This window comes from Mandrillus leucophaeus, unplaced genomic scaffold (genome assembly GCF_000951045.1).
Source record: "Mandrillus leucophaeus isolate KB7577 unplaced genomic scaffold, Mleu.le_1.0 Scaffold4, whole genome shotgun sequence".
Classification (NCBI taxonomy): Eukaryota; Metazoa; Chordata; class Mammalia; order Primates; family Cercopithecidae; genus Mandrillus; species Mandrillus leucophaeus.
Window position 1 is genome coordinate 13532157 of NW_012104253.1, and position 23301 is coordinate 13555457.

General features: G+C 51.8%; 1 protein-coding gene across 1 annotated transcript in view; it reads left to right on the plus strand.

Moving 5' to 3' along the window:
• The window catches only part of CCDC88C (coiled-coil domain containing 88C), a 151800-nt gene that overhangs the window by 36374 nt on the left and 92125 nt on the right, over positions 1–23301 (plus strand). The window contains exon 6 of the mRNA XM_011991814.1: positions 22999–23068. Coding sequence (XP_011847204.1) covers positions 22999–23068 — 70 coding nt within the window. The remainder of the gene's footprint in view (positions 1–22998; positions 23069–23301) is intronic.

The following is a 23301-nucleotide window of genomic DNA, read 5'->3' on the forward strand; positions in this document are numbered from 1 at the left end:
TGGTGTCTGTAGGACCCATGTCCTATAGAACAAAGGGAAACAGGCTGAGCTGGAGAGATGGAACAGCTTTGTTAGGGACCTGACTTTGAAAAACCTTTCAGGATCTGTTATTCCTGACAAGGCCAGTTTAGAGGCCAGATAAGCTGGGGAAAGATTGTGTTCTCATGTTTTGCATAATCTCCAAAGTGCTGTGTCATGGGACCCGCCATGTTGACAGGGTCCCTAGAAACCACCTGGTCCAGGGAGTGGCAGATAGGTTTAATCTTGAGTTGATTGGTTGTGGCTGCCCAGAGGGCTGTGATGAGAAGGATTATGAAGCCTCCACTTTGAGGTTTGTGGAAAAGAGTGCTTCATCCATTAGTGATGTCTGCTGTGGGGCAGGAGGAGGTGGACAGTAGTGCTCCATGCACAGTGTTGGCTATGTCTCATCTTACAGATGAGAAAACCAAGGCCCAGAGAAATTGTGACTTGTCTCTGTATTTAATGGCAGGTCTGAAATGAAAACCTAAGGCTGCTGAGATCCAACCCAGTGCTCTTTCTACTGCCCTGACATTACAGAACCCATCCTAGTAGAGACACGAGACAAAGTGTGAAACAGTGAAGATAAGATGTTGGACTGGTCGTGATAAAATGGGCTATTCAGAAAATACACCGTGGAAGGCATCAGGAAGGAGGCAGGGAGGTGGGCTCAGACTGGAGAGAGGAGTGAGCTGAGTCTCGCAGGAAAGGGCCGGATTGTTGTTGTTGTTGTTGTTGTTGTTGTTGTTGTTTTTTGAGACAGAGTCTTGCTCTGTTGGCCTGGCTGGCACAATCTTGGCTCACCGCAACCTCTGCCTCCTGGGTTCAAGTGATTTTCCTGCCTCAGCCTCCCAAGTACCTGGAATTACACCATGCCCAGATAATTGTTGATATTTTTAGTAGAGACGGGGTTTCACCAAGTTGGCCAGGGTGATCTCGAACTCCTGACCTCAAGTGATCCACCCAACTTGGCCTCCCAAAGTGCTGGGATTACAGGCATGAGCCACCGCGCCCAGCCAGAAGGCCCGGTTTGGATGGAAGACAGGTCGGCAGTCCCCTGCAGGGGCCACCTGGGGCAAAAAGTGATGCTGCCCTCTCTCTTCTTGGGTCGAGTTTTAAAGCATTTTTCTTCAGTAGCAGGAGGAGGATGCAACTTCGTGGGCATAGAGAATGTAGAGAAGATCACATCCTCAACCAAAAAAATTTCTCCCCAAGTTTGCAGGCTGGTTGGTCATATCTGCTGTGTCCCCAGTACCCTGCGCACGGGTTGTTTGAGATTTGGAGTTTGACCCCCGCATGGGCATATTTGAGGGGTCTGGTGGGTCACAGTCTCCTTCAGAGGACAAGCTAGGGGACAGGAGACTCAGACCCCACCAGGAAAGCCCCAGCACCTTTCAGTTCTGCCCACCCACAGGTGCTTCTCCGGGAGCCCCTGAGCGATGGAGGTAACCTTTCCCGTAATGGGACCAGTGGCTGTCAGTGGGTTAAACAGAGGGTGGACCAGGGCACACACTGCTTCACAGCCCTGTTTGTGGCTCATTTTTCTTGCAGGAAGGGGCATCAGTTTGGTATTTAGAAGAGTTGCTTAAATTTTTCCACCAGCAATGCTATTACACCGTTACCGGACTGGTGGACCACGTGGTCAGCCTTCAAAGTTCCCATTCTCCTTGGCTGGTGGTTAGTGGTTACAGTCACAGGAGGGAGGACTACAGGGAGGATACAGGGCGTGCAAATCACAAATGCTCCCTGGGGACTGCAGCTTCCACCAACACAGTTCTCTCTCCATGGTCTCCCCCGCCCCTTCCCTCTGTCCCTGCTTCTGGGCTGGCCTCCAAACACATACAGAGGCCTTCATTTTAAGAGGCACATAGGGGAAAATAAAAAACAACTTCAGAGCATGTAATTGTGATTATGTAAGAAAATGCCAATATTCTTTAGAGGCGCATTCTGATGGAGAAGTGGAATGACATGATGCTGGAGTTTGCTTTAAAATTCTTTCCCTTTCCAGCAAAGGGAAAAAAGATAGATGGAGCCAATCTCACTTGTTGTTGAATTGGAGGGTATACAGGGGCTTATTGTACTGTCTGCTTTTATTTGCATTTGAGATTTTTCACAATAAAAATGTTTTTAAAGTGTATAGAATTCTAATGACAACTTTTTGGCTTGCGTGAAATTTTTGACGCTCTTCTAAAAACAGATTTACCTATTTAGAGATGCGGGTCTAACTCCTCCACCAGCACTTTGTTCTTGGGCCTTTGCTGCCGCCGTCTCCTAGCTGAACACTGGTGTGCTTTATGTAAGGTTTTCTGAAAAGCCGCAGTATGTCCAGCCACCCCAGATAGCCAAATCCTATTATTAACAGTTTTACAAAGGTTGTTTGTACTCTTGCATAAATAGTAATGTGAGTTTTGTTTTTACTAGACAAATATTGCTTGCGCATGTATGTGTGAAAACAAATATGAGGAAATGAATGAGGTGGGGGAGGGACCCTGACTGTCTCAGGACCCTGCTCCGGAAGCTAGAAAGGGAGACCCCTGCAAGGAGAAAGGACCTTCAGCGTGGAGGTGGTTCTCACGGTGGGCTTGCCCAGTTCCCGACAGTTTTGTCCCTTCTGATATCCCGTAGTGAGCCTGTATTCAGCCCCCAAACCCTTTGTCTTTAGTAAAATCTTCTCATCCTAGTTTCAGGATAGACCCTTTTCCCGGTAACTAAACTTCTTGCGGGCAGACACAGCGTTTGTATTTCGCATTGGCTTCAAGCAAACCCAGTGGAAGTGGTCAGTGAACCAGACATCCCAGCGGGAGGCCCGGGCCTGGGGTGTGGCTGCCAGGCCTGGCCGTGGAAGTCCATCACTGTGGGCTGTTCTGGGAGTGGTACTGACAGCCAGCAAGGAGAATGGGTGCTGGGGCGGAGTGGAAGGAGGCGAGCGGAGACTAGAGTTCCTCCCCCAGGCGGGCATGGTCAGCGTCAGGCTTCTGCTCGTGTGATCCCCTGGAGGCACGTGAATCAGGCAGTAAACATGGAGTGAGAAACACCGGAGTAGAAGACCTTGCAACAGCACACGCGTGGGCCCAGTTCCTAGCTGCCCCGGGTGGCCAAGGCCACATCCTGTACACGCTGATGTGGGCTGCATTTCAGCCCCTGACCCTGAACTTGACCCTCTGGAGGTATCCATCTTGATGTGATCCTCTGATTGCAACCTCATCCTCTGCCTCTCAGAGCTGCCTCCCACTGTGGCGTCTTGCCCTGAGGCATGGAAGGCGTTGGTGCCAGGAGCTTGGGGTTTGAGTCAGGTTGGCTCGGGGGCAAGACCCAGCCCTTCCACACGTTAGTTTGCGATGCTGGGTCATAGTGCGTCTGTTTGCTTCCTGTCGAGGGACCAGTCACACGAGGGGTTGGAGTAGGGGTCAGAACTCTCGTGGACTCCAGTGTGTCACAAGTTTTTGCTGTTCTGCTTTTCATCAGCTGCTGGTGGGAGTGCAAATTGGTGTGGTCACTTTGGAAAACTCTCTGGCACTAATGCCTACAGTTCTACATCCACATTCCGTACTGTGGCCCAGCTGATTTCTCTCCTAAGGGTATCCCGGAGTAACTTCTGCACATGGATGCCGGGAACTTCACAGCCCTTCTGCGCACAATAACAGAAACCTGGAAGCCGCCCAGATGCCCATCAGTGGGAGAAGGGATGAATACACGAAGACACGATCACACAATGGAATATTATACAGCTGTCCAAACAAATTAACTGCAGCATAACTCAGTGAAGTAGGTGGATTCTGGCCATGTCATAAATACCAGTAAAAATAGCATGTTCCCAACGATGACATCCAGCACCATGGCTTTTAAAAATAAAGTTAAAAGCAACTAAAATGACTGTACTCTCTAGGAAAATTTACAGATGCAATAAAACTGTGTAAAAAAGAGCATGGGAATGTGTATTTCTCATTCCGGTTTTGGTGTCTTGGGTGGGAGGAGGCGGCGGTGCGCTGGGGGTGCCATCTGGTTCACTGTAGGTTATTGTCAAGGCCCCAGCCTTTGTTTCGGCTGGTGGGTGTGCAGGTGGTTATTACATTGTGAAAAGTGACTAAGTGGAAGTGGGCCATGTGCAAACCAAAGATGAGTGTCCCGAGCCAAGGACTGACATGAACAATTAACCCAGTTCGGGGCATGTCAGGCCCAGCGCTCTCCGCGGCCCCGAGCTGCTTTAGCTGAGGCTGTGATGGCCCGGCGTTCACTGGGGGAGGGGGTGGAGTCTGCTTTTCCAGTTACTCTTTCTCTTGTCACCCCCTGTCCCTCCAGCTCAGGCCTCCTCACTTCAAGATGGCCTGCTGGCTGTAGTGACCTCTGCCAGCTTGTGGCTCTGCACTTCCTCAACTACTGTTTCCTATCTGTGTCACACAATTAGTGCCTTGTTATATATGGCCTCACCCACTAATCATTTCCACATGTGCGTGTGTCTTTTAATGAGATGGTAATCTCCACAGAGCTAGAGGTCATGTTTTATCTCCTCTAATGTGGCAGATTTCTGCCCAATTCTGTGCCCGCTCTGCTCTTCTTCCTTAATTAAAGAACCCCGAGTCTCCCCTCAGCTAGGCATGGCCATGTGGCTGCATGACATGTATGGAGCACCCTCGCATGCTCCTGGGAAGCCTTCCTAGAAGGAGGAGGCAGCGTACCTCCCTTCCCCCTTCCTCCTTCCTGCTACGTGTGCTGCAGCGTAGTGGCTGGAGGTCCAGTCCCCACAGAGGGGCAAGCAGAGACTGGTCCCTGACACTCGGCACTGGGGAGCTCACATAGCAGCTTTCGGCTGCCTGTCTCCTGAGAAACTTCAATCTTGTGTAAGTCACTATTTTTAAGGCCTTTGTTACTCACAGATGAACATCATTCTCGGGGTGCATCTTGTAACCCTCCCCACCGTGGTTCTTAGCACTCCTGGGTGCTTAATGATTATACTGTAAATCCTGTGGATTAAAAAAGTCAGAACCATGAAGTGGCACCGAGGGGGACCCTCTGCATTTAGCAAGAGATCTGGACTCTCAAGAACTGACGGTGAGTCCCACGATGCGTCCCATGCTCGGGTGACGGGGGTTATCCCTTCACCCCCTGAACTCCACTTGGTCGCTGGTTCAGGGAGTGAATGACCATACCTGCCGACATCAGAGCTAAGTGGCACAGATCGTCAGCCATTCAGCACCGTCAGTCCGGCTCTCCTGGGAGAGAACTGTCATCTTCACGGCAGGCCTCAGTCTGGGAGCTCTGCTATGGAAGAGTAAGCTCATTTCTCAGCCTGCCACACAGGAATGGGTTGAAGGGCTCCCATGACACCCATGCCCTGTCCCTGGTGACTGATGCTGCCAGCCGTCAGTGGCCACTGCCACCCCCTCCTCCTGAGAAAAGCTCAGGGCAGACAGTCTGAGGTGGGATGAGCTTGTGTGTTCAGGTGGGGGTGCTTTTTCATGGCTTCTGTTTCTCTTTATTTTTTCTCCTTTCTTCAAGACCAGTGTCTCAGTGGACAGAGGATGAGAGCCACTGTGTGGCCTTGGGAGGGGGCAGCATTGCTCGGGCGGGTGTGGAGTGGCTGGTCTGCCCACCCGGAGCAGTTCTTCACGATGTCCTGGGGCCAGCCCTGCTTTCCCAGGTCTGGGCGGCCGGGGCTGTGGCAGTCACTTTGGAATATTCACCACAGGACTTTGCAGTGAGCACCTCGGCAGGGCACCGCCGCTGGCCTGGGTGTCGTGGGCAGCTGGGGGCCGAGCCAACACTGGGCTTACCTGGGGGTGCATGGCCCCCATGGGAGGGCACCATCCAGGGGACTCCTGGGCCTCCCCACAGACAGCACCAGCCACTCTTCCGCATCTCTGCTCTCTGCCTCTGCTGCCAGGTCGGTCTCAGGATGCCCAGCTGCAGGCTTCCCGGCATTCCTTCTCACCTCTGCGTTCATGCAGGAAATGTTTGTTTAGCGCCTCCCTGTGCTACACCAGGGCTGTGTTCCCACCTGCAGGCTCTCCAGAGAGGGCGGTGGATAAAAACCCCTCGCGGCCTTGACTGTGGTTCCTGGAGGGCAGGGGTCCTTCCTGTCTGCTTCCATTCACCATCATGCCCTGGCTCCTAGCACATGCCTCGAGGGGACAGTGGCTCAGTAAATACTTGTTGGGGTGAGTGAATGAACACACGAGCGGATATAAAATCGAGACAGTCATGAGTGTGCAAAGCACAAAAGATGGCGACCAAGGTCGGGGAGCAGGAGCAGACAGCGCCTCCACCACCAGCCAGATATGCATATGCCCTGTGAGGAGCACCTGGGTGTTTCAGGAGGCTCAGGAGAGAAGCCTGGCCTGTGGTCATCGTCCTGTCCTGGGGGCAGCAGCGAGAGTGACCAGTGTGGCCTTTCCTGGCCACCACAGCCTAAAGGGTCCTCTCTACCTCCCAGCTCCTCACGTCTCCTCTGCGGACACGTTTGGGCCGCTGGCTGTTGGCCGACTGGGTTCAAGCCTCCTCTCCTGTGAACTCACGGGGCTGGGAGGTCTACGTTTGCAGCCCCAGCCTCGCCACTACTAGTCATGTGACCCCAGGGCACATCCTTATTGTCTGTATCTCAGTTTATTCCTCTGTAAAATGGGCACAGTTAAGGAACCTGCCCCACTGAACGCAAGACGATGCATGCTGGCTGGAAAGGGTCGGCCCAGAGGGAGACATTTGCCCCCCACTCGCCCTGAGGAGCCTCACACAGGGAAGGGGCTGCAGGCGTGGGCAGGGTTGAGTCTCCCCTTATCTCGTGACTTGGACTAGAAGAGTCCACTTGCTGCCGAGGCAGGGCTGGCACAGACTGCCATCCTGCTTGGCTTGGGCATGGGAACAGCTGGTGAGGGTGCTTTTATTTGCCTGAAGTGTGGGCTCTCGGCTGGCCCTGCCGTGAAGCCAGAGCAGCTGGTCTGCCTCATGAGCAGGTGCCGGGGCGGGTCTGTGCGCCTGCCCTTCCCTTCTTCCCCAAAAACGCTCTTTGATTCCACTGCCCACCCCCCTCTTGCCCGCCTCACCCACATCTGAAGAAAAGCTTCCCTACTTCAAGGAAAAGGGAAGGAAGAAAAAGCATCATTTGATTTAATTTAATTGTTTTTGGAGTCCTCAGGTCAGAGCCTCACATGGCAGGGGGTCCAGTTGGTCTAATTGAAGGGCATTGTTTCTGTCCCAGTCCTTTAGATTCAGGCTGTTCACACAGCCTGTCTCTCTCCCTCCCACATGTGCACGCACGCGCGCACACACACACACACACACACGCACGCGCACACACACACACACGCACGCACGCACACACACTCACACACATGCACGCTAACCCTGGGGCTGTGGCCCTTTATTAGCTCCTTTGACAAATGATGGTTGAGCCCTGCTGTGTGCCAGGCCCTAGGAGAGCCCTGGGGAGCGAGACCGCCCAGATCACCACCCTCAGGAGCCCACAGCCCAGGAGGGAGACTCGAAGAGCAAGGCTGGTTTAGCAGAGTAAGCTCAGTCCACAGCTTCATAACTAGTGAAGGGAGCTCCTGGTGTTTTGCCCGCATCCCCTCGGCATGTTCTATACCACGTATGTGTTACAACGCCTGTCCCATTGGGCTCCGTAAGGGAGTGTCCCCACATCTTCATTCCGGGCTCTGACAGGCACCATTGACCGATCTTGGCCCTCTTTGTCTCTGAGCCCGGATCTGGCCTCAAAATCCTTCTCAACACAGAACTCTAGGTAACCACTGCCAGTCCCCTGTGCCCGGGACCCAAGCTTAAACTACCACCAGCATCACAGTGAGTTACTTGTTGTGACAGCTCCTTGTGCCTCCTGAGACTTCGGAACGAGCCTGACCGCAGAGACCACTGCGGACGCTGCCAGACTGTTGGAATGGCCTCAAAGGTCGGCTGGGCCACCCCTGGCTCTGTGCTCAGCAGGACTTCACTGCCTGTTTGGCTTCAACCCCTTGCCCCTGGCTGTTCCCTCTGCTGGGATTCTCCAGTTCTACCTGTCCGCCTGGCTCACACCCTCCCTACACTCGTGTTTTGCTCAGCTGAGGATTCATGGAGGGCCCTCTTTGACCACCTGTCTGTAAGAGCTTTGTTTTCTGTCACTTCCTCCTCTGTTCCTTTATTTTGCTTCTTAACACACACGTGACATATATTTACCTCTTTAGCGGTCTCATTTACTCCAATATCCCAAGCAATGAAAATACCTGTTGATCAAATGAACCTTGCATTAGCAGATACCTGGTGGACTTAACCCTGCTACTGCCTGCCAGTTAGGATTAGAGGTAGTAGACACAGTGTGTCTAGCCTAGCTCCTGGTTTATGCAGCATGCTGATTTATTGCTGATTTATTTAAAGAAAGTGTTCTTTGCACTGTAGATGGGGGAGAGTGCATTTAGTTGGAGGTCCCAAAGCCAGACCCCTCTTCCCTGCAGTCAGTTCCACTTAGCCAGCAGCTGGCAGGCATGTGCTGTGGGCCACACTGTCCAGAGCCCTGGGGGCATTCAGAGGTGAGCATGTTCCAGCATCTGCCCCAGGGACCCCGAGGATCTCAGTTCCCTGTGTAGGACTCAGGTGGGGACATGAGAGAGGGGCCTGGGAGCTCTGATTGCTGAGGAAGTGACCATTGCCGGCGGAGGGGTTTGAGGAAGGCTTTGGGTAGGGAAGGCATTGGAGGCAAGTGTTGCCGGACAGAGGATTTTGTTGGGTGGAGGTGGGCAGGGGACCGGCTGGGCTGCCAGGTCACCTCCAACCCCTGCCCACCCCCCAGCTTGGACAGCTGCCACAAAGTCGGTAACATCTTTTGAGATTTTCACTTCCTGCCAAGAGATTAGTCATTAGAAACTTGTCATTTCTGAACCTTCCTCCTCCCCGGCTTTTCAGTTGTGTCCCGATGTGCCCTCCCCCAGTTTCCTGCTATAGAATACGTTCTTGGTGATGGAATGGAGAGTTTCTTGCTCTCTAGATGAAGTCTGATCTTGTGCCGCAAACTCCTGTAACAAAAAGTGACCGGTTTGCACGAAATGTCTGCTGCACTTCTGTTTCATCCAGAAAGCTTTTTTGGAGGGGCGAATGGGGGCTAAGGAGGGGTAATTACAGTCTTACTTATCCATGCTGGAGAGTCATGGTTCCCGTGTGTGTAGAATTTCTCCTTCTGTTCATCCTTTGCCATTTGCCCAGCACGAGTTCTGCTCGGCCCAGGCAGATGTCACTGATGAACTGTGGCACACTTGCTCCCGGGACCAGACCTGCCCCTAGTGTTCTCAGCGTAGCATCCAAGCCAGCCCTTGTGAGTCCAGACCACCACTGGCCCGGTATCATGTGTGTTTTTCTTGGCCCTCGTGAGGCCAGAGGAAGAAGAGAGAAGGTGGCCCCAGCAGATGTCCTGGCTGAGTTCTTCCTCCTTGGTCCTGAGCCCAGGGGCTGGGGAGGGTTTGTGTGTGCCTGGGGATCTCTAGAATGGACCCCCCCTCCTCACATACACAGGTTGCTGGGACCGTCTTTCTTTATGGGCTTACTGTGGTGACTGTGGCTTCCTGTGTTTGCCCCCTGCAGAGCTGCCCTGTGTTGAAGCAGGAGGGAGGACGGTGTGTCGCCCCTGAGCATGTTGAGAGCACAGTGCCCAGCAAAAGCTGAAGGTGTAGGAAAGTCCTCAGGTTCAGCCAGCACCTCTGGGGGCCTGATTTCGTGCCAGGCACCGGCTTGATTGTCGCTAGGTTAAGTGATGTCTGCCTGCTCGGCCACCTGCCTTTCTGGCCACCTGGCAGGGGTTGACGCCGAGGCCTAGCAGCAACATCGTGGTGGGGCTGGCAGAGGGGACTCCAAAGCTGCTGCTGTCACTGTTTAGATATGTGCAGATGGGGCTGGGTCCAGACTCCCTGAACAGTGTTTCTGTGCACATCTGGTTCTCAGTTGTCCTTCGTCGTGGGACTGTAGCTGGAGACACAAGTTGGGGGCACCTTCTGTGTCTTCCTTTTCCTTTATTTTTCCTTTATTCCTAGCCCTCCTTACACTAACAACCGCCCCCCCTCCACCCCCGCCCCCCATCTACCTGGATGGCACCTGCTCCTCGTTCTTTCCCATGTCAGCTTCCGGCCACCTCCTCCTTGGAGCTTTTCTGGATTCCCCACTCCTCTGCTCCCACTGCCCCCAGCTCAGGTGCCTGCCGTCCCTCTGTTAGGGTGCCGGGATTTGCTGGTGGGATCAGGCTGTGAGCCCCCCAGGAGAGGGCCTGGCCCTGTAGCAAACACCCTGGGCACTCACTGCCCCCCATCCCACAGGCTTTGTCTTCCTTGTCTGTCTTCCTGGCTCCGAGGGCAGCAGTCTTGGCCTCATACCCTCCACCTCCCAACTGGCATGCCATCAGACACCCAGCAGATGCCCGGGAAATGTCGTGGCATAAATGAGAGAGTGAATGGCTGCCTTTCCTCAAGGAGCTCTCCCTGCCCTCCAGATGCCTGCCCTGGGACACTGGACAAAGGGGCCTAGTCACTCAGGAGTGCTGGTGCCCCTTGTGCTGGTGCCCCTTGTGCTGGTGCCCTGAGGCCTGGGCTCAGGTTGGGGCATGGGGTCGGGGGCTGGCTGCCCCCACCGCCTGCCTTTCCCACCCTCACAGGTCCTGGCAGGTTGGGGTGGTCTGGCTGCCACCTACCGCTGGAGTTTCCTAGGTGCCCTTCACCATCCTGCTTGGACTTGCGCCTGGGATTGAGGCAGCATTGTCAGGCCACCGGGTGAGGGCTGCCAGGGTGTGGCGTGGCCCCAGCCCTGCCTTGGCATAGGTGCCTGCGGGCCTGGGTGGGTGAGCGGTGGCGTGGGACATGGGTCACTGTGTGGGCAGGGGCCACGTTCCCCTGGCCCAGCTACTTGCTGGGAGGAGGAAGGCCTTCTGCTGAGCTAGGGAGGGTGTGCCCAGGACAGATAGGTGCCCGCCCAGGAAATCAGCTAGAGCCACTCCTGACTGGAGGGTGCGGGAGGCAGTCTTGGTCCCAGTCTGTGACTCCACAGGCTCCTCGGGAGCAAGACCGTGGTCTTGGTCTGTGCTGTACTCCTGCCACCGCCGGCCTCTGTGCTCCTGCCACCGGTGGGTGAGGCCAGCTGGGCCTGGACAGCACATGGCTCCTCCCGTGGGACCCCTACACTCACTCTGGCTAGGGGGGTGGGGGGATCATGCCCGTCCCAGCCCACCCTGTTTGCATACCGTAGTTGCCTCTGGCCACGCTTTCTCTACCCCTTTCTTGCTTACCCATCAGCAGAAATACTGACTTTTCCATTCATCAGCAGAAATACTGACTTTGCCAAGAAGCTTAAAAACAAACAAACAAACAAAAAAACAAACAAAAAAAACTCTACCACCACTAAGTCACAGTCATACGATCCCTCATGGCCATAAAATCAGGGCCCTTGTATCAACTCCGAGCCCTGGAGCACTGATGCTGTCATTTTAGCCAGGAGGGGTGGACTTTGGCACAGAGGACAGGGCAGCCCGGAACCGCTGCAGATGCTGTCCTGTGGGGACAGGGTCCTGCCCTTCATCCATAGCCTAATCCTGATATCCTTCTACCTACACACCTTAGGGCATGGCATGCACTCAGCAGACACCACTGAGTGGATACAAGCTGCTTGGTGTGGCATAAGGAGCCCTAGGGCAGAGTCCAAGGTTTCCAGACCTGACTGTGGGGCTACAGTACTCTTGTCATTTTTTGCCCCGGGCCTCGGTTTCCTCACTCTATGGATAATCTTGATGGCTCTTTTGGTTTTTAAAATGTGGATTCTCGGCACCCCTCTGCTGTTGGGGTCTGTATGCACGGATTCGTCCACCTGCTGACCCGCCTTCCCCTCCCCCACCCACCACACCTGTGGATGCCGCGGCATCATTGCAGCCGGTTGTTCCTAAAGCCCAACGCACAGACCGGGCTTGCATGCCTCTTGTAAAATGGTTCCTGAACTACTGTTTATGGGCAGAGGTTCTCTTCCAAGAAGTCGAATGCCGTGTCCTGCCCGTGTTTCTGGGGCTGCCCCCCACCCTTCTTTGGCTCAGGGGCTCAGAACAGGCCCTTCCTGGCATCAGATAAGACAAGTCTGCCCACAGAGCAATCCCGGGCATCACATAGCCCTAAAGGGAAGGTGGCAGGCGCTCCTGGGGGTGCTTGAAACGTCTTCTGGTTCCCTCCCTGCCGGGTTCCCTGAGTGCTTCTGGACACGTGGGCACTTGCCTGCCAGTGAGAGCTGGCAGCTGAGTTAAAGTTAACGCCATAAAGATGGGCTGTGCCTCCCTTGCCAGCTGCGTCTCCTTTTCCAGCCCCTGCCTTCCCCCTTCTGAAGGAGACCAAAGTCCTTTAGAGACTGGGGAGTCCTGATCCTGGTACAGATGAGGGTGTGGCTCAGAGAGGGACTGTCACTTGCCTGAGGCCACACAGCGCGTTATAGGCAGAGGCCGGAGTTAGAGGCTCTGCTCTCACGTGGTGGTGTTTTGAGTTTCCAGGTGCTCCCTGCCAGTGGTTGTCCTCCTCCGGGGGCAGCTCAAAGGAAATACTTGTTTTCCTTTCTGTGAACAATGAACCGGCTTATGTTTGTTTCTGTGAACGCAGCCACAAGGGCAGGCAGTTAGGAAGTGTTCTGTGGCAGGGGGTTTTCTGATGATGTGGTAAGCTCATCCGGGCCCAGTTGGTCGCTGGGTACTGAGACACGGGGTGGCCTTGTTGGGGGGTGGTGGCGCTCCTGGGCTTATGCAGATTGCAGTTGGTTTCAGGCCCTAGGGACTCCAGGATTAATCAAAATGAGGTGGAACAGATGGATTGAATCTATCAGCAGCTTTACATGACAGCCTCATAACATAAAAGCACTTCATAGCCACTCATTTTGCCAGGACTCCCCGCCCCAAAGAGAGACCGGGTGGATAGGAGAGCCACTTGTGCAGATGGAGTTACAAGCGTGCGGGCCCGGGCTTTGTGCAGGCAGCGAGGACAAATCACTGCTGGGTGTTCCTCTCAGTGGCTATGTTAGAGCCTGTAGTCCCAGCTACTCGGGAGGCTGAGGCAGGAGAATGGCGTGAACCCGGGAGGCGGAGCTTGCAGTGAGCTGAGATCCGGCCACTGCACTCCAGCCTGGGCGACAGAGCGAGACTCCGTCTCAAAAAAAAAAAAAAAAAAAAAAAAAAAAAAAAATGTGCTGTGTTCCAGAGGTAAAAGAGAAAAATAATAATAACGAGTAAAAAATAAGAAAATTGGGGGCAGTGGCTCACACCTGTGATCCCAGCATTCTGGGAGGCCGAGGTGTGCGGATCACCTGAGGTCAGGAATTCAAGACCAGCCTGGCCAACAACAAAAAAAAAAAATAAAGAAAAGAAAAGAAAGAAAATTGTGCTCCAGCTGTAGTTAGCAGCCAGAAAGTGTTGGTTTTGGGGTCAAGTCCCTGTTACCCTCCGATGGGGTGACGCCGTGGCGGGTGTGATTGGCCGGGGTTGGGCGGCAGGCTGTGTCGTGAGTTGTTATTGAAGGTGTGGGGTGGGCTTGTGCTGTAGACAGTGCCCTGGCTTCCGGCATCAGGTGATGAAGACGATGTCTATGGGGGAAGCTCTCCAGGCCCGAGATTCCAACCCTGGTCTTGCTCTGGACCCTGCTGGCAAACAATCAGCGACGTTGTGCTGCGGCTGTTCCCTCACGCTGGAAATGCTCATAATTCTTGTCCTGGCCACCTCACATGAATGTCGGGGAAGGAGGAGAAAGGAGATGGAACCTCCCCACTGTCTGGTGTTTCTGGTCACAAGAGCCTGAGGTTGGCTGGTTGCCAGTGCCAGGTCCTCAGGTGGTTTTTGTTTTGGCCATCAAGTTGTTGCGATGGATTCAGGGGCTGCCTCTGGCCAAATCCAGGAAGAGGTTGTGAGATGTGTCCTATGGAGAGTTAATCAGTGGCATGAGCGTGGATGTTCCAACACCTGCATAGGAGATCTGTGGAGTATCCCTCCTGACTACAGGGTTCTCCTGGGGGCCCTCAGAAAGCATCCCTCCTGCCTGAAGCACAGTCAGTCAGCACCTGCCGTTTCTGGAAGGTTTACATCTGTGCAGGGTTTAGACATCCCTCCTAGAGCACTGGACTAGACATTGGGAACACTGGAATACATGTGAGGCTTTTCCTGCCTAAAGTCACTTCTCTAGTTTAGGAATTTAAAATTAATTTAGTTTTGCTTAGTTGGCTCATAAAACTATTGTATTTGGGATTTTACAGTTGGAAAGCATGGTATATTCAAACCAGCATTACCAGTTCACTTTGGAATGTTTTTAAAAATCTGTATTCAGTATTCCACTTACACAAGTTCTAATGGAAAATTCTAAAACAAATTTGAAGCTTTTTTTTTCCACTCTGAAATGTTTTTAACTTCTGCTAACAGCTGCAGGCTGTGAATCTTAAGGAATATGGTGTCAGATTTTCCAGGTTTCAAGGCACAGGAATTAGCAGAGAAACCACCCTCGTTGCAGTGATAGAGCAGAACAGTCGGTTTCAGATCTTGGTTCCCTTGTCAACATGGAAGACGCAGAGAAGACATCTCTTCCACAAAAGAGGTTTTTAAAAATTGTGTACTCAATATATATTTTGAGGAACATTTTCTGATTTAATTTTCCCAACCGTCACTATTAGCAGCTTTTTGCCACTTCAGCGTGGGGAGTTGATTGACACGGCACAGGGTGGAAAGTGCCACAGAAGGGGGCTGATGAAGCATTAGGAGTTCGGGGGAGAAAAAAAATCATCGGGCATCAGGTGGCTGCCTGGAGGAGGGGGCGTTTTAGCTGAGCTTTGGAGGGCAAGTAGGGTCTGGCAGGTGGTAGTCTGGTGGTGATGGGGCTGTGGGAGGAAGGGCACCCTTGTGGGAAACGCAGAGAGTGCAGATAGTTCAGTTTGATGCTCAGGGTAACCAAAGGGTTGACTTGCTGCCCACACTTAGCAGTTAATATATTTCCTGGCTCTGTCCTTCACGTGTCAGACTTCTAAGCATTCTCTACAGCCCAGCTCAGAAGCTGCCTCCCCTGGGAAGCCTTCCCAGACTTGCCCGGGCAGTTTGGCAGTACTCCCTGTGCTGTGCTGCCACTGTCTGCCTCCCTCCCAGCCAGGCCGAGAGTTCTCAGCTTGCTGCAAGGTGTACACAGTGCATGTCTTCTGAATATCTGAACCCCAGACCAGACTTAAAGGTGTAGAAAATGCCCTGGCTTTGGGCACCGGGGAAGACAGTGTCTAAAGGTATGCTGGGTGCACCTGCGAAACCGACGTCCTTCCTGCTTCTGCTGTTTCAGTCTTGACTGTGGCGTGTGTGGGTCAACAGCAGCATTCTTTGTGGTTTTGCTTTGGCTCTGTGGAAGGCTCTCTTTGCTGTTTGGACCATCTTGGTCTCCTTGGCAACCGTGAGCGTCACCTTCATCCTGGATGCCTGTGCCGTGCGTTCGTCTTAACTTTTCTGGGATTTCCCTCTCATTTACTCTGCATTAGCAGCTCCCACTCACAGCCACATGAGGGGCATCCCGTGGGCCTAAATGCTTGGCTTTCGGCAGCATTTATTCTTCCTTCCGGGTAAAATATCAAGCTGCGAGATTCAGTTTCATTTAGAAGGAGAAAAATAATTCTTCCCATTTCTTCGTGAAATCATTGTTCTTGGTCCAGCCATCCTATTGTTTCCAGTGGTTACTGAAGCTAACGTCTGCCATGTGCACAGAACGGTGTTTCCACCTAAATCCTTCCCAGGACAGTAACGTTTCTCCTACCTGCGGAGAAAATGACCTTTTTTGTTGGAGCAGGCACAGAGGTTGAGATGGCCCTGGCAGGATGTTAAGTCTTTTCAGGAGGCCCTTACTTTCCCTCAGGTGTTGAGCGGGCCTTTTCTGGGACCTCTGAGCCTCTGTCTTCACAGGGCTTGTACCCTGGGAGTCAGCCTTTTGCCCAGAACCCCTGTCCCCACCACTGGTTACAGGCCCCTTGGGTGCTCCTGGCTCCCATCCGTTCTTCCCAAGCGAGAGGCTTTGGTTCTCCTGATGAGAAGATGCTGGAAGGTGCAGCTTGCTTTTTGTGGGTATTTTTAAAAATGGCAATCTACTTCATTCCTTGTCTTGGATAGTTGGTGAATTGTCTCAGAGGAAAGAGTCGGTATAGATATATATCGATACAGATACATGGTTTTTTGTTTGTTTCTTGTTTTTTTTTTATTTTTATGTTTTTTAGACCGTGTCTCGCTCTGTCACCAGGCTGGAATGCAGTGGCGTGATCTCGGCTCACTGCAATCTCTGCATCCTGGGTTCAAGCAATTCTCCTGCCTCAGCCTCCCAAGTGGCTGGGATTACAGGCACATGCCACTGTGCCTGGCTAATTTTTTGTATTTTTAGTAGAGCTGGGGCTTCGCCTTGTTGGCCAGGCTGGTTTTGAACTTCTGACCTCAGATGACCCACCTGCCTCGGCCTCCCATAGTGCTTGGATTTCAGGTGTGAGCCACCGCACCCAGCCCTCTGTGTGTGTGTGTGTGTGTGTGTGTGTGTGTATTTTTTAAGTGGGTCTGTCATGTTCACAGCTGAAATACCTAGTAAATACATGCCTCTGATCAAATGGTCTCTGTGGGAACCTTTACAGAATATTTAGAAAATGCTGGGGAAACTGGCTCTTGCCCTAATCACTCTAATAAAGAAAATTCTGTCATTTTAGTGTAGTATATTTCCTTTGGGGTTTTGTTTTCTTTTTTCAATATCCATTTCCTACTGTACATATAATTATGCATCTTTTTACACCTTCGAGCACTCTTTGCTGCCTTCCTAAATGGGATGAGTGGCCATAGCGTCCCGAACCGTTCCCCAGCGTTAGTTTGCAGCAAGACTGTTAGAGTGCCGTTCTCTAATCTCACACCTCTTTCATGCTTCCATTTCAAGTTTTGGGGAGGATTAGGGCCTTTAATAGTCTGTGGTTGACAGATTGCATAGTAGATGGTTGACTCAGAGTTGGGGTCTACATACTTGTTCTCAGAGTGGGGCTAAGGATGTCATTTAAGGTACTTGACCTGAGTTCGTCTGTTGCCAAACCAAGGGAGGAGGCCCCAAAAGAAAGCACGGACTCAGTTGAGGGCCTGCAAGACATTGAGCCCGAGGTGAACATGGTTGAGTGGATGCACTATTTCTAAGTCCCACATAGCGACTGGCTGCAAAGGAATGAGGTGGCCTGTCCCCCTAACAGTTTAATGGCCTCAACTGGACAAAACAGAAAATGAGCTTCATCTACAAGCCCCAGGAGCCACACAGGGTCATGTGGGGCATGAGGGGCCACCATAGGTGGAGAAGGGAGGCGCTCAGGCCCCTTTCCTTGGGTCCTCCTAGCCCAGTCCCATCCCGTCCCGTCCTGGTCCCTACCTGCTGCACGGGCTCCAGACATCTGTCTGCCACTCATTCTGTCCTTCTGTCCTTCTGCCTCTCGGGAGGGCAGAAGCTCCAGCAAAGTGAACCCTGCTTGGGAGGAGTGAGGTGTGAGGGAGTTGGAGGAGAGGAGGAGAACACTTAGGCCAGAGGGGACCATAGGGTGCCTGTGACCTCCTGGAGCCAGCAGTGACAAGTGCTTAGCGTCAGACCATTGGCCTGGACGCTGGTCTTGTTTGCAGCGGCCCCACCATCCAGCGTGGGCATCACTCCCTAACGAGGCGCCTCTGTGATCTGATGTCATCCCCCCCCCGTCAGAGCTTCATCGCCTGTGAAGCCTGGAATGGGACACCTGTATCCTGTGTTTTGGGGACAGTCCCGATTTCTCAGCAAGTACATTCATGTTTGTCCCCAGTGGGTTCTAATAGAATCAGCTTTCTCTTTGGTTCTGTTCTTAGAACTCTACACCTGTGACCTTGGAAAGCCAGTGCTACAGGCCTTGAGATGCAGCATGCTCTGGGCCACCGTGTTTGCTTCCTGTGGTCTGGGTCGGGAGCCGGGAATGGAGGCTTGTTGACACTGTGTGCAGACACAACTGCTGCCCCTGCTGTCTTCCTGCCGGGGTGACAGACTTCCGGAGGGGGTCCTGGCCCACCCCACCCCTCCCCCATGGGGTGACTAATAAGAGCCTAGATTTGAGGCCAGGGTGGTGTCAGGTGGGTGGGCCCTCTCCTCTTTTTACATTACAAAGTGCTTTTCAGCCTTGCTCTCTCCCAACCCGGAGGGACTCCGGTGGCCCCTGCAGTATCCAAAACACAAACGCACCTGCCTCTGACCCTTTGTTCGTTGACTTTTCTTTTGGTTTGTTTAAAGCATTTAATTGGCCGAGGAGTTCGTTGACTTTTCTTTTGGTTTGTTTAAAGCATTTAATTGGCCGAGGAGTCATTCCAGGATGCAGTTGAAAAGCAGTGATGTCGTTGAAAAGCAAGTCATTTATGAAAAGCAAAATCTTATTTTATTTTATTTTATTTTTTTGAGACGGAGTCTCGCTCTGTGGCCCAGGCTGGAGTGCAGTGGCTGGATCTCAGCTCACTGCAAGCTCCGCCTCCCGGGTTCACGCCATTCTCCTGCCTCAGCCTCCCGAGTAGCTGGGACTACAGGCGCCCGCCACCTCGCCCGGCTAGTTTTTTGTATTTTTTAGTAAAGATGGGGTTTCACCATGTTAGCCAGGATGGTCTCGATCTCCTGACCTCGTGATCCGCCCGTCTCGGCCTCCCAAAGTGCTGGGATTACAGGCTTGAGCCACCGCGCCCAGCCGCAAAATCTTATTTTAGGATCCAAAAGCAAACCTAAAGGAGAAGTGGGGAGGAGTGGAGAGGAGTGAGGGGGGAGTACAATCTACCCTGGATTGCGGTGCCACACCCTTCCCTGGGAGGGCTGTGCCCCAAGCCTGACCCTCTTCCTCCCTGTCCATCAGACCACAAGGACCGGTGACAAGACAGATGCCTCAGCGAGGCTGGTGTGGGTCCGTTGTCCCTCAGACTTGCCCTGGCACTTGTTTCTGCCATTGCAAAGGCCAGAGTGGCACAAGGAGGGCTCGCTGGCAAATTTGGGGCCTGTCCGGAGCATCACTGGACTTGCACTCTCCAGCCTGGTGTGGTCCTGCCTCACGCGTGGCTGGCTGGGGTGTGACCAGGTGCCCTGGCAAGACAGCATCAGCTGCAGCCTCCAAGTGAGCGGCTTTCTGGCTTTCTGTTCTGATGCCATGTAGGAGGGTCCCCTCGTCAGCAGCCTCCTCACATCCCTGCCAGACTGAGGGCCAGCCCAGAGGCGCCTCACCCCACCCCATTCCCCGCGGGGGAGGGCAAAGGTCTGGTGTTGGGGCCCGGTAGCCACCAGTCCCATGTGGCCTTCAGGGCCTGGAGATACCGCAGTGTGACTGTGCAAATGAATTCTTTATTCTAGTTCATTTAAATTTGAAAACTGGTACTCAGTTCAGTTGTAGGAAAACTTTTAAATGTGTTTGGAACAAAGTGGGCATACAAGTCTACTTTTTCTTTCTTAAAAACTTTTTTTATTATTTTTTCTTAATCTCAGCATGTTATGCCTCCAACAAATGTACTTTTTCAACTCTAGATTTCATGAAATCTGGAAACACAAGTAATTCCAGTGAACATTTAGCATCTGAATTGAGATGTGCTATATGTGTAACATACACACTGATTTCAAAGACTGTATGAAAAAAAGCATGCAAAGGCCGGGCGAGGTGACCCACACCTGTGACCCTAGCACTTTGGGAGGCCAAGGTGGGCGGATTGCGTGAGTCCAGGAGTTCGAGACTAGCCTGGGCAACATGGTGAAACCCCGTCTCTACAAAAATAAAAATAAAAAATAAATAAAATATCTCAGTACATTTTTATGTCAATTATGGGTTGAAATGATTATATTTTGGTTATATTGGCTTAATTAAAGTTGAATATTTTCACCTGTTTCTTTTTACTTTTTTAAAGATGGCTAATAGAACATTTGAATTAATATGTCTCAATTATGTATGTTGCTGGACATCCCTGGCGTCTGAGCCAGTTTTTGCTGGAAATGTGATTGAGGGTCCTTTAAGGGGACCAGTTAATGACTTGGGAGTAGCTCTGGCCATAGGATTACATCTTAGGAGAACCATGGTGTTTTGAAGGGAACAACTCAGAAAGACATTGTCTGTTCCTAAAACATTATTTCTTAATTGCACAAATGACACATGTTTCTTGTGGGAAAACTAGAAAGGACTGATTAGACAAAATTAAACATCCTGTTTTGGAAGGAGAACACATACATTTTCTAGCAATATTTCCAGCAGTGTTTTGCTTAGATTAACATTCGCATAAAAATAACAATTTGCATTTTTTGCAGTGACCTTCAGATTATTTCAAAAAACAAAACAACAAAACAAGATGATTTCACGTATTGCATCTCGCTTATAAACACGTTCACCCTGGTACAGGGCTGAGCTTGGATAAATGGCAGAAGAAAACAACTAGCCGAGAGTTAGGAAGGGGACTATGGCTGGTTTGCTGGTGATGACATTTTTCTTCCTCGAGTTGACTGGAACACTGGAGTGTGGTGTTTTTTTTCTTTTCTTTGAGACGTAGTCTTGCTCTGTCACCCAGGCTGGAGTGCAGTGGTGTGATCTAGGCTCACTGCAACCTTTGCTTCCTGGGTTCAAGCGATTCTCCTCCCTCAGCCTCCCAAATAGCTGACATTACAGGCATGTGCCACCACGCCTGGCTAATTTTTGTATTTTTAGTAGAGACGGAATTTTACCATGTTGGCCAGGCTGGTCTCGAACCCCTGACCTCAGGTGATCCGCCCACCTTGGCCTCCTAGAGTGCTGGATTACAGGCGTGAGCCCCCGTGCCTGGCCTGGAGTGTAGTCGTGAGGCTGGGAGGGAGCTATGTGACGGACAGGCTGATGCTGTTGGGCACCCTCCTTTCACTGAGTGAATTAGCTGGAAAGCAGATTTCACTGATTTTGCTGGTGTGTTTTGCCAGGGGTAGTAGGGCGAGGATGTTGGAACCCTTTGGCGAACTCATGCACTTAAGAGACAATTTTTTCACATTGACTTTTCCCGAGCCCTAAAGGAGGGCTGAGGCGGTTAAACAACTCACACTGTTGTCCAACACATACAGATACTTACCAGCTGAAACATGTCTGAGAAAGCATTAGCCGTCGCTGACGCAGTGACGTGTGACCCTGGATAATGGAGAAATGTGATTTCCAGCATTGAGTGGAGGGGGGCTGGTGTGTTCGGGAGTGGGGTACACCTCACGGTTTAACATCCCCTCCGGCCGTGTGGACAGGAGCCATAGAAAGACAATAAGGAGGGACTCATGCCTCTCCCGGCATGTGGCCTCGGCCGTTCTAATCTGACAGAGATGGTCTGAGATATGCACCCGGGCCATGTGGGTTGTGTAGTTATCCCCCTGTTCTTGAGAGCCAGTTAGCAGCATACTGGATATAGAGATTCCGCATGTTATGCAATAGAGCGACTTATGAAACTAGTTGTGTCTCAACAGAAACACTTTTTAAAGGCCTAAGAGGAGCATTCTTGGTGAAGAATTTCTACAGTGGCCACTTTTAGAATAGTTATGAAACCCACCCTCTTTTTTGTCTTCCGTAAAATTGGATTTTTTTTTTTTTTTTTTTTTTTTTTTTATAGACAGGGTTTTGCTCTGTCACCCAGCTTGGAGTGCAGTTGTGCAACATCGCTCACTGCAGCCTGGAACTCCTGGGCTCAGGCAATCCCCCCGGGTAGCTGGAACCACAAGGGCTCAGTGCCACACCTAGCTGATTCTTAATTTTTTGTAGATACGAGTTTTTTCTGTGTCGCCCAGGCTTGTCTTGAACTCCAGGCTCAAGCCTCCCACCTCAGCCTCTCAAAGTGCTGGGATTACAGGCGTGTCGACCGTGCCCTGCCAGAATTGGAATTTTAAAATCTCCTTATTTGTGCATCTGGGCACAGAAGACTGATCTGCCCCGAGAAATACTTAGGGGGATGTAAGTGGTACGCTGGGCTGTGAGCCAGCACGTTGAGGAGAGCCTGTACCCAGATGAGCGGGGGTGACTGATAGCTGATGCCTGGGTCTTCTTTCCAAGCCCATTGGTGTGAGGGCCAGAAGGCACCACCTCTGGCTGTGCAGAGCAGCTCTGATGTATCCCTCGCTTAGGAAGTCCGTGCTATAAACAAGAGAAGTCTCCTCATTTATAACCTGTACCAAAGACCTGCTTAGTGCTGGATCCTGAACCATCAGATTAGAAAGGCTCAGTAGCATCTCTTTAATCTTTGTTCCTTACTGTTATTATTTTCTTTTTTGGAGACGGGATCTCCATCTGTTCCCCAGGCTGGAGTGCAGCGGTGTGATCCCAGCTCACTGCATCCTCGACCACCCAGGTTCAAGCGATTCTTCCACCTCAGCCTCCCAAGTAGCAGGGATCCCAGGCACACACCACTACACCTGGCTAAGAGTGTGTGTGTGTGTGTGTGTGTGTGTGTGTGTGTGTGTGTGAAGATGAGGTCTTGCTATGTTGCCCAGGCTTAGTCTCAAAATCCTGGTCTCAAGCTATCCTCTTGCCTCAGCCACCCAAAGGGTTGAGACTACAGGCGTTAACCACTGCACCTGGCCTCATTTTTTAATTGCACAAGTCATACAATAAAAATAAGGATATCTTTTAAAAAAGAAACATCATCCTGCTATCTGAGCGTGTCATCTATTGCCTTTTTTTTCCCCGAGGCCTCTCTACCTATGCAGACATAACTTTAGCTTTCATTTTATTTTTTAAATATACTTTTTCTTTTTTCATAACCCCATTAAATCCTTGTAGACATACTTTTTATTTGCTAACAATCAAGACAGAAATACAGTTAGGCTTTGACTTTCACATTTGTTTGCATCTTACCTGCTCCTTGCTGTCATTATTAGCACCGTCGTCGTCACCACGGGATGGCTACACACCCATCCGGGGGCTTCATTACTTGTAATTTACTTAATCCCTCTTTATTTTTGTTCCCGGTTCTTAATGGTATCTTTTCCCCCTTTGTTTCTGCAGGAAGTTCTCCAGCAGCTGATTGTAATGAATTTGCCCAATGTTTTGATGATTGGCAGAGACCCACTATCTGGTGAGTGAAAGCCGCTCCCTTCCCCCCTGCGGTGCCTGGGCAGTGCCATCAGCGTTGGGCAGCTGCTGGCCGTCGAGCTCTGGCTGCCAGCTTGGGCCAGCACAGTGAAAACACATTATCATTTTGCTGAGATTTTAAAGAGTGGGTTCATTACCCTGAGGCATTCAGCCAAGGGCACATTTCTTCCTTACGATTGAAGCCTCAGCTGGGCGTGGTGGCTCACGCCTGTAATC